A 9539-nucleotide genomic window follows, 5' to 3' on the forward strand; every position below is an offset into this window, starting at 1 on the left:
TAAATTTACTGTCGAGTGCCAAATCAAATTCAAAAATCTCAAAACACAATTGACATTCTTAAATTTTAATAGTTCGTCTCGTCGTATTTAAAAACATATCAACTTGATAAATAGTATATAACTTTTGAAAACAAATCAACGAACACAGAAAAGACCATTCCTGTATAAATCCGTACGATGTCTTATTCGGGGGAGCTGTTCCGCATTATTTGTGTCTGTGAGTGAGTGTAAAGTGAATGGAATCATGAATGTGTGATCCACACAGTCTAAAATTCCCGGTTTACTCTGTACCGGATCCGTTACTGAATCTACAAAGACAAGTGAAGAACAGAAGAAGAGAAGAAGAATTTGGATAAGAAAGTGGCCGCCATTAAATTATAAAAATCAGAAGCTGAGAGATAAGAGGGAGAGAGATAGAGAGAGAGAGAGCCATGGCTGAATCTGTATTCTCTTTGGTACCAGAAGACGTAGTTTTCAAAATCTTCTTCAAGCTCCAAGACGATCCAAGAAACTGGGCTCGTCTTGCATGCGTCTGCACCAAATTCTCCTCTATTGTTAGAAACGTTTGCTGGAAAACTCAGTGCTATTCCGCAATCCCCACCGTCATCTCCGATCTCCTTCCTCCTTCCGCCGCATCGTCTTCATCCAACGCTGCGGATCCATCCCTAGCTCCTCCTCCTCCTCCTGGTGGTTGGGCTTCTCTATACAAACTCGCCGTCTGTTGTCCTGGTCTCTTCCACGCCGGGATTCTCCTCGAAAACTCCGATTTCGGTTTGGAACGTGAGCTAGGTCCCGATCAAAGCCTCGATCGTAAACCTACACCGACGGATCTAGCTTGCGACGACGGAGAAGTTTCGAAACCAGTCGGATCTGGAATAGAAACGACTTCGTTTTGGTCTCTCTACGACGATCTCTACACCGATACGCTCTCCGCTCCTCCGGAAGATTCAACCGACGTTCAAGAAGAAGAAATCGAAACGAGTGAGATCAGACCTGGACGAGATCTTCCGGTAAGGAAACGAAGGAAGATTTGTAGATCTCTAGGATCTCATTTAGCTTCAGGAGCTTGGAACCTTAGCCGTGAACAAGGCAACAAGCTTTTGGCCAGTAGATTCCGCGGCGATTGTCTCTACATTTGCAATTGGCCTGGTTGTATCCACGTCGAAGAGAAACGAAACTACATGTTGTTCAGAGGCGTTTTCAAAGATTTCAAACGCTCTCGTGTTTGGAGAACCATCAACGACGGTAACCACCGGAGTAAGATCTCCGGTTTGAAATGCGCGTTTTGCTTGTGCGACGAGACTTGGGATCTGCATTCATCGTTTTGTTTGAGAAGAGTGTTTGGGTTTCATGATGATGGTGAGCCCGTTGTGAGAGCTTATGTTTGTGAGAATGGTCATGTCTCTGGTGCTTGGACTGCTTTACCTCTCTACACTTAGACAAAACAAGATTGTTTGGTCTTCTTGTACTGTCTTTATCATCTCTATTGTTTGAGGTTTGTAATAATCGTATGATCATTTGTTTCATATTCTGGTTAAAGTTGAAGCTTCGATTAGAAAACTAGAGTGAATAAGATTGGCTCAGTACCAATCAGTGCTTATGTTCAGTGCTCAAGTTATGAAAAAGATGGATAGATTACTAGTAGATTGTCTTTGGCAGTTACACATAGAAAGACTGCTTAAACAAACTCTATGTCAAAACCAAAATAATGCAAGTCCAGGAGGAATGTTTTGGAAACCATATCATCACGCAAAATGCAGAAACTTAAACGGATGACAAATCCATAGAAAGGAAAACAGAGTAAACAACATTCTTATAAAGAAGGGAGTAGTAATTCAGAGGGTTTCATGGAACCTGAAAAAGCTACTAATACCACCATATGGTTTCATCTCTAGAAGACTAGAACAGTGTCTTCACTTGTCTGATTTAACAGATGTTGTTTGTTCTTCAGCTGGTGCCTTCTCTGTTGCAGGAGCTTCCACCTTGACAGCATCATCTTTCTTGTCTCCTGATTTCGCTGTTTCTTCTGCAATTACAAACAGATGTTTCAGTACTTAAGTTTCGCATTTTGTTGAGGAACAAAGTATACAAAATGTTTCCTAAGACTACTTAACATCTAAAATGGAATATGAGATGCTTGAATAACAAAGTCAATCAACTCATGCTCTCGTTTCATTAAGAAGCTGTGACCAAACGTAAACTAGAAAGATCTTCAAAACTCTTACCTTCATCATCGCTGTCTTCAAACTCTTCCATTCCACCCATACCGCCCATTCCTCCCATTCCACCCATGCCACCCATGCCGCCAAGTCCTTCAAGTCCGGCCATACCACCGAGTCCACCCATTCCACCCATTCCACCCATTCCACCCATGCCACCGAGCCCTTCAAGTCCGCCCATTCCCCCAAATTTCTGCAAGAAGCAAGGATTGCTCATGAAGTCATTTCTCAAAGCTAAGTAAATATGAAGCAGAAGATAAACAATGATCACAAGTGAGAAACAAACCGAGAAATCCATTCCTTCCATTCCTCCCATTCCTCCCATACCTCCCATTCCTCCCATGCCTCCCATGCCTCCCATGCCACTCATATCCATATCTCCAGCACCTAAAACAAAACAAAAGAGTACAAAAGTTAACACATCCTAAATTGACGTACAGAGAGTATACAGAAGGATAGATATACAACTATAAGCTTTAAGAGGAATGCTAACCAGCGTTGCCTTCTTCATCCTCATCTACCCATTTGTCCCAATCCACCTTGACATAGTGTGGTGGCTTTCCGACACGGAGTAGTTTGTTCCACCTTTCTGGCTCTGCTTTCTCTATTATGCAGAATATGCTTCTTTCACCAACGTTGATCTTGCTTTCCTGTATAGAAAAAAAAAAAGATGAAAGATTTAGAACTAAAATAGGTAAACTAACGAAAGAATGAGACAAAGTTGGTCTACGAATCTCACCTCAACATTGACTTTATCGTGAAGTTCGAGTTTAAGCTCATAGAGATGGTTTTCTGGACCAACTTTAGCAGAGAAGTCAAAAACTCCTTCTGGGGCTAGATTGACCTTCGTGTCCTTAGTATCTGCTAATACTACAGTGAGGAAAATCTTGTCGGTAGTCTCAGCCCACTTCACTTCAGGATGACGACTGTAAAATACATGAAAAAACAATCACCTTATAAGTCTAAAACCATATTAGCCAACATAAAAGAAGAGAACTACCAACTATATATACAAATCCAAGAAACGAAACTGTCTCTTGATTCTACACTGAAAACAGAAACATCATTTAAGACCAATAAATCTTCAACCACATTGATAACACAAACTTAAACCCTAAACCCTAAATTCAACTGCTTTAAGCTTTAAACTTAAACAAGAAGAGATTGATACAAATTTATTCATAAACAATTGATAGCGACAATGTAAAGTGAACTTCGGACCCCCAACACAATAAACCCTAGACCCCAATTAAAAACCCTAATTTTTTTTTCCCCGAATCCTCAGGAACCCAATGAAAGCGTAGCCCTAAATCAACCGATACTAGAAAGAAACCAAGTTTCCAAGACAAACCCATGAGTAAAAATGAAAAATTGAAGTGAAACAAAGCAACAACACACGAATGAATCTGAGAAGCACGATGGAAGAAGAGTTAGGTGAAGATCCCAATAAGATAATAAAAGCGATGAAATAGGATTTTCGTATTAATTACCTCATGTTTACTGGAAAAGCTGTAGAAGAAGAAGAACCCTAAAGAGAGAAAACACAAACGGTGACGCAAAGATTTTTTTAGACTTGGCTTGATCGAGAGAGAAAGACTTCTCTTTCTAGTTGCTCCGCATAGATTGTGTTATAGTGCTCGAAGCGATTTTCCTCTACATGCTAGCGTATCGTAGTTACGGTGGGTCACAAAGAATCTCAACGGTGACACGTGTTGGAAGGCTGTGTATTGCTTACAGGTTCAACGGTTGAGATGGAACGGTTGTTATTTAGGGTTTGTGAGTGGACTGTTCTCTTCTGACTCATATAGTCTCTTTAGCCGAAATTTAAATTATTTTTGAAAATCTTGTAATCAAAATTATAATTCAAGTTTTTGTTTGTAATGTGTTAGGTAATTTAAAGATTAGGTTATATACTAAGGTGAGTCGTGTTAATTGATAAATTCACATACATGTCTTTTGGATAGTTCGTTTTAACATTATACCATGGAAACTTTCAAAATCATCAAACTAACCCCTCAAGAAAATCCCCAATATTTCCTTGTCTACAAGACAGTTGATTTACCTGTTGTGGCCAAGAAGATCATAATAAAGACTAGGGCAACATTTAACATTTACAGATTTTGTAGTTTAATAACATGAGTGATCCTCCTCCTCCAAAATGTTACTTTTAAGGATGCTCGCAATCTAAATACGTTAAGGCTAAATGACTAATGAGTTCATGTCAGCGACATGGCTGCAACATCATCATCATTGCTGCCGTCATCAGGTAATTTGAGTAAAGTTGTCAAGTCGACAAGATGCCGCATTGTTGGTCGTCCGTGTGGGCAGTTCCAAGGAGATTCCAGATCTGCCAAGTGTTCTACTATCTAACAATATACAAATCACAAAAGCATTAAGTTTTTGGACAGAAGATGAACTGAGACATTTAAACATGAGCAGAAGAATGCTGAAGGTTCGACTATTCGAGTTGAGTTTACTAGAGATGATTTAATGACTCCATATTCAGGACACAGTTGTTAATCTTAGGGTAAGTATTGGTTACCTTCTGCATTTCATTTTTTCTAAGTGGATCTCCGATCATCACAGACGATCTGCATGCTCGGGATGCTAGCATTGCACGGACTCGTGATGGACAAATCGAATCTGTTTTGTTGGTTTTGTAGCTACTGACAACCGAACATTCCCCGTGGTTATCTCCCAGAGTTGAAATTAGATCTTTAAGATCTGCCCGAAACAATAAATCAAATAAGAACGTATGCAAAAAAACATATGATGTAAGTAACAGAACTAAGGAAAAAACAACCTTCGACTCCAAAGGTGATATTCTTGCTATAAGGGACGGCCCTTAGTCTAAAGTGTTTTCCGGGAGGAGCACCCGGATTCTCCTCTAGAAGAAAGCCATTTTCCCTAGAAAGTTGTTAAAAAAATATTAAATTTCTGAATTGATACCAGGAATAAGAAAATGTTACCAAGTATTATAATAGTGATCCTTCACCTGATGATATCCATGTGCATTAAAACTGTAACTTCTTCCTCTGGAGAGAGCTCCAAGTTCAAAGGCCTGATTTTTGGAAAAAAACAAAAAAATATAGGTAGTATATAAAGTAGTGGAAGAGAGATGCTACTACTGGTGTAAGTACTCTTTAAGTAACATGGGATCTAAGAAACGCCACTGTGAGAATGTGAAACCAGTGGAATGGAATCAAGAATCTAGATTGATGTCACAAAGCAACTCACTGGAGTAAGGGTTGCTGGTTCAGGACAGTTGACCTTGCTAAATGTTCGAAGTTGAATTTCTCATCAGCTGCATGCTGGCCATAAAAGTCAATCACTAGTCTACTCCATTGATTCAAATTTTAGATTAGGGAAGAAACTCTGAAATGATGGAAACTTCCACTGTCCACAATTCAACAAAAAACTAAACAAATCGGCGGAGGAAAAAAAGGCCTGGAATGGAAGCATACATATACGAAGACTCACCTGATCCACGATGAACAGATCTCGCTCCAATTTCGCAATGATGAACCCAAGATTGAATTGCCCGAGTACCTATCACACAGAACAATTAGATAAATCTTTCTCGACAGAAGGCAGGATAGAGCAGAACAAAAAACATTAAGAATCTATCTTTTGGTGCTGAGATATCGCTTAGTAGAAAAGATAGCTACCTGCATTCTCCTGAAATCTTCTTTTCGAAATAGCCTTTCCAGCTCAGAAGTGGCTGCAGCTAAAGCCCTTGCTTTTCGCTCTTCATCATCCGGTTGAGATAACTCTAATGTTGCAGCGGCAAAACACCTGTAACTTGTACATTTTAAATCATCCCATTTCTCTAACTACAGACAGGAAGCCCAAAAGATGAAGGAAAGAAATCTTACTTTTTAGGCTGAGGCGTGTTCATGCATTTAGATACATAACCTGTGGACTGTAATCTCGACAGCCTTTCTAACCTCCTCTTCCTGAGGTTATGAAAACTAAATTCTAATGTGGAAAACATTTTTGGACCGGTTGACTGAGCTGGGGAGTCCAGTACTGTTGCAACAGATCGCAGTGGCTGACTGCAACGTGGATTTTCCTCCAAAATCCTTTCCATATCCCCCTTGGGGAGTGTTTTATCTGATGTTGGTTCTTCAAAACATAATGATTTTTCATGTTCCTGTAGATGAAATAGTGGTTGAATAACATTTAATTTTAGGAGATACAGTAACCAAAGATATAGCCGCATTAAACATAAACGATTAGCAACATAGATTTGAGTACAAAAGCCTACTTACTCTTTCATGTCTTTCAACTTTATCAGTATCGATTCCAGGAGACGTCCGATTTTCAGATTCAGAATCTATTTGGTTTGGCATCTTATCTTCCTTTGAGGGGACCATACCATCAACGTGATCACCTTCCATCAGACATCTTGCAGCTAACGCACGAACTTCAAATCTGCTTTTCTCCACACGACAACTAGAAGGTTGGTTTCTGAGTACAGGTGCTTCAGAGAGCATGGTGCTTATGTTCTCATGTTTTCTTTTCCCCACAGTAACAAAAGTATTCAAAGTTGACTGGGCAAAGCTAGAGCGACTGCTTAAGTGTTTACTTGCATCAGTAACTTTCTCACTGACATTAGAGTGAGGCAAATCTTTGCTCGTTGTCTTGTCAAGGTGACCTACAGCGAGGGACTCACCATGGACTGATAAAGAACCTTCCCCTTTCTTAGGCCCCTGTGCCTTAATGTCAAATTTAAACTTCTCCATAGTCGAACTATTATCAATCTCAGCATCCCTTGAGAAAGAAATTTCCTTTCCATTAACTTCCCCCTGTCTGGTTTTAGAGCTGACATCCAGAACAATCCCTTTGGGCAGGAGATTTGATTTCTCCTGAAGAGATGAAACTCCAGCCTTATCTGGTTGCTCGGAATTCTCCTCGAACCTATTTACAGTATAAGACGCATTACTAGAAGAATATATCTCGTTCAGACCTTCCCTGAGAGACCGATAACAGAAGTCTCATCAGAGAAGAACACCTTTCTTTTATCGGGCGTGACATTCAAATCACATGCTCCACCTGGCACAATAAAATCCAGAATGGCAACTGGATATTTTCGAGAACTTGTATCTTTGTATAACTCATTCACCAATTTGCTGACTTTCGGCATATCTACAGGCCGACCATTAATGAAGAAATACTGTCGATCTGCCAAATTGCGTCCAGTACCCTGTCCGGGCTTGGAAAGAAACCCTTCAACTCTACAATCATCTGATATAGATATACTTACAGGCTGTAGACTTGTAAAGGTGCTCATGCCAAATACTGTTATGATATTGTCTTTAAGTGAACCCCTCCCTTGTGTGTTCAGCACAACAGACTTTGGGGTTTTCCCAGTCGTGTTAGAGCAAACAAACCGCACTCCTTTCGCAATAAGTGCATATGCCTACACAAAGGAAACAAGAGGAAAACCATTGAAGATTTCATAGGTCATCACTGAAACAGAGATTGAGCAAAAGTCAAAATCTGATTCTAGCATAAAAAGCTGAACTTAAAACAGTCTACATAGTAAACATAATTCCCAGCATAATGATCCAGACAAGTGTGAAAATCAAAGTATTCAGTCAGAGAGACTCACGTTCAATAAAGATACAAGCTTTCCATACTCTTTGCGTATATTGCGCTTAAACTCTTTGCTTCGTACAGGTAAATTAGAAAACAGCTTCCTCACAGTGACAGTAGTACCGATTTGGCGAGCAGTCTTCTTTTCATCAGTCAGCAAACCAGAATGATCAAACGTCAGAAGCGTAGCAACAGGCTCATTCTTTGTTCTTGTTTCCACCGTGAGATTCCCTAATGCACAGAGAGAGCTCAAGGCTTCTCCTCTAAAACCATAAGTAGTCAAACTCAGAAGATCTGTGAAATCCTCCAGTTTAGAAGTATGGTGCTTAAGTGCAAGAACCTGTAAACACCATTGTTGTCAATAAGAGATCCGAATCATCACCGAATCATCAGAGAATTTAAGGGAAACAGAGACCTTGAAATTGGTTGGGGAAATGCCACAACCGTTGTCGATGACCTGAAAGTAGTCTTCGCCGTAGTCTCGGAGGTTGATCTCTATACTGGTGGCTCCGGCGTCGAGACTGTTCTCCACAAGCTCCTTGACAGCTGAGGAGAGGTCTAAAATGACTTGACCGGAGCAGATTCTGTGAACTACGTTTCTGTTTATCGGTCTTATTAACGGAGAGCTCGTAGTCGCCGGAGACGGAGACGGCGACGAATCTCCTTGCATTTTCAAAACCCTAAAACTCGAATTAGTCTCCTCAATCGAATCAAAACACTGTAATCTGGGGACTGAGTGAGTGAGCGAGTGAGAGAGAGAGAGAGCAAAACAAACCCTTAGGTCTGTGACTGTGTTTTGCCGCCCAAAACTCGAAGGCGAGCCAAAATTGCTTTGTGAGGACGATAATGAAGCTTTTGCCGTTTTGCGTTTGTGAGAACGTAGCAGCACAGTGCGTTTTGCGTTTGGCGTTCTGCGTTTTGAATAAGTTGATTTTGATTTGATGTTACTTGTTTAATGGACTGAAAATATAAAACCCATATCTTCATATTGGGCTTAGACCTCAATTTAAGTAATCGTCCGGGCCACGTAAAACATTTTAGCCTTTTAGGTCTAACTAAGCATTTTAGGGTTTCTTCTTCAAATGCTCAATCTCATTCTCTGGTATCTCTCTACCTGTTGACTGGAATCTAATGGCGATTAAACGGAAACATCAAGCTGTTACCGTCGTTGCTCCATCCTCGAGGAAGGTTCGCAAAACCGATAAGGTGAGAGAAATTACAACTTTTTTCGTAGGTTTTGGAATTGGTGTTTGGGTTCTAAATTCCATATGTATTTGTGCAGCTAACGTCGAAGATACTGAAGGTAGCCTATGAGCAGCAAAGGGAGTTAGTTGATGAAGAAATCGCAAAGACAATCCCAATGAGTTCCTTTTTCAAGGAGGCAGTTAATGGGTTGGAAGATTTTATTGATGATGATGAGCAATCTCAAGAGTTTCAGACCCAACTTGATTACCAAGTGAGATTATTTATCAATCGTGAGGGTTATATTTAACTGTTATGTAGACTCTAAACATCATTTTTCTTAGAAACCATTTGGAGGATATTACTTATTATAAGACAAGCCATGTTTGCAAAGTAACTCGACTCTGTGCAACTGTTCTAAACTGGCTGCAGGATATGACCAGTACTGAGGAAGAAGACAATTTATTTGATGCATTGTTTTCCCAGGATGGAGCTTCAATAGCTAAACGTCTCTCTAATGCTATTACTTGTATCACGAAG

General features: G+C 40.2%; 3 protein-coding genes across 3 annotated transcripts; 1 reads left to right on the plus strand and 2 right to left on the minus strand.

Moving 5' to 3' along the window:
* Positions 1-34: 34 nt before the first annotated feature.
* LOC104714132 (phytochrome A-associated F-box protein) lies at positions 35-1560 on the plus strand. Its single transcript, XM_010431395.3, has one exon. It carries the CDS (start codon positions 432-434, stop codon positions 1437-1439), a length of 1008 nt encoding a protein of 335 aa, XP_010429697.1. The 5' UTR covers positions 35-431; the 3' UTR covers positions 1440-1560.
* A 55-nt stretch (positions 1561-1615) lies between these two features.
* On the minus strand, positions 1616-3872 carry LOC104714143 (co-chaperone protein p23-1). The gene is made up of 6 exons (XM_010431405.3): positions 3710-3872; positions 2959-3145; positions 2713-2869; positions 2506-2606; positions 2226-2412; positions 1616-2026 (listed from the first exon to the last, which is right to left on the minus strand). The coding sequence occupies exons 1-6, from the start codon at positions 3712-3714 to the stop codon at positions 1914-1916; spliced, it is 750 nt and encodes a 249-aa protein (XP_010429707.2). The 5' UTR covers positions 3715-3872; the 3' UTR covers positions 1616-1913.
* A 301-nt stretch (positions 3873-4173) lies between these two features.
* LOC104714162 (DNA mismatch repair protein PMS1-like) lies at positions 4174-8625 on the minus strand. The gene is given in 12 exon segments (XM_010431435.3): positions 4174-4585; positions 4762-4943; positions 5023-5126; positions 5215-5280; positions 5457-5530; positions 5700-5768; positions 5888-6014; positions 6095-6372; positions 6491-7200; positions 7203-7641; positions 7834-8157; positions 8233-8625. Coding segments are annotated over 12 exon segments (2778 nt in total). The 5' UTR covers positions 8488-8625; the 3' UTR covers positions 4174-4435.
* Between the last annotated feature and the right edge of the window lie 914 nt (positions 8626-9539).

Source organism: Camelina sativa, chromosome 2, assembly GCF_030686135.1.
Source record: "Camelina sativa cultivar CO46 ecotype springtype chromosome 2, ASM3068613v1".
Lineage (NCBI taxonomy): Eukaryota > Viridiplantae > Streptophyta > Magnoliopsida > Brassicales > Brassicaceae > Camelina > Camelina sativa.

Excerpts from the sequence above, each read along its gene's own strand:
- LOC104714132 (XM_010431395.3), top strand. The coding sequence starts at position 432 with ATGGCTGAATCTGTATTCTCTTTGGTACCAGAAGACGTAGTTTTCAAA.
- LOC104714143 (XM_010431405.3), bottom strand. Across the intron at positions 2,413-2,505 it reads TGGAAGGAATGGATTTCTCG|AAATTTGGGGGAATGGGCGG; the intron begins GTTTGTTTCTCA and ends TGCTTCTTGCAG. Across the intron at positions 2,027-2,225 it reads TGAAGACAGCGATGATGAAG|AAGAAACAGCGAAATCAGGA; the intron begins GTAAGAGTTTTG and ends TTGTAATTGCAG.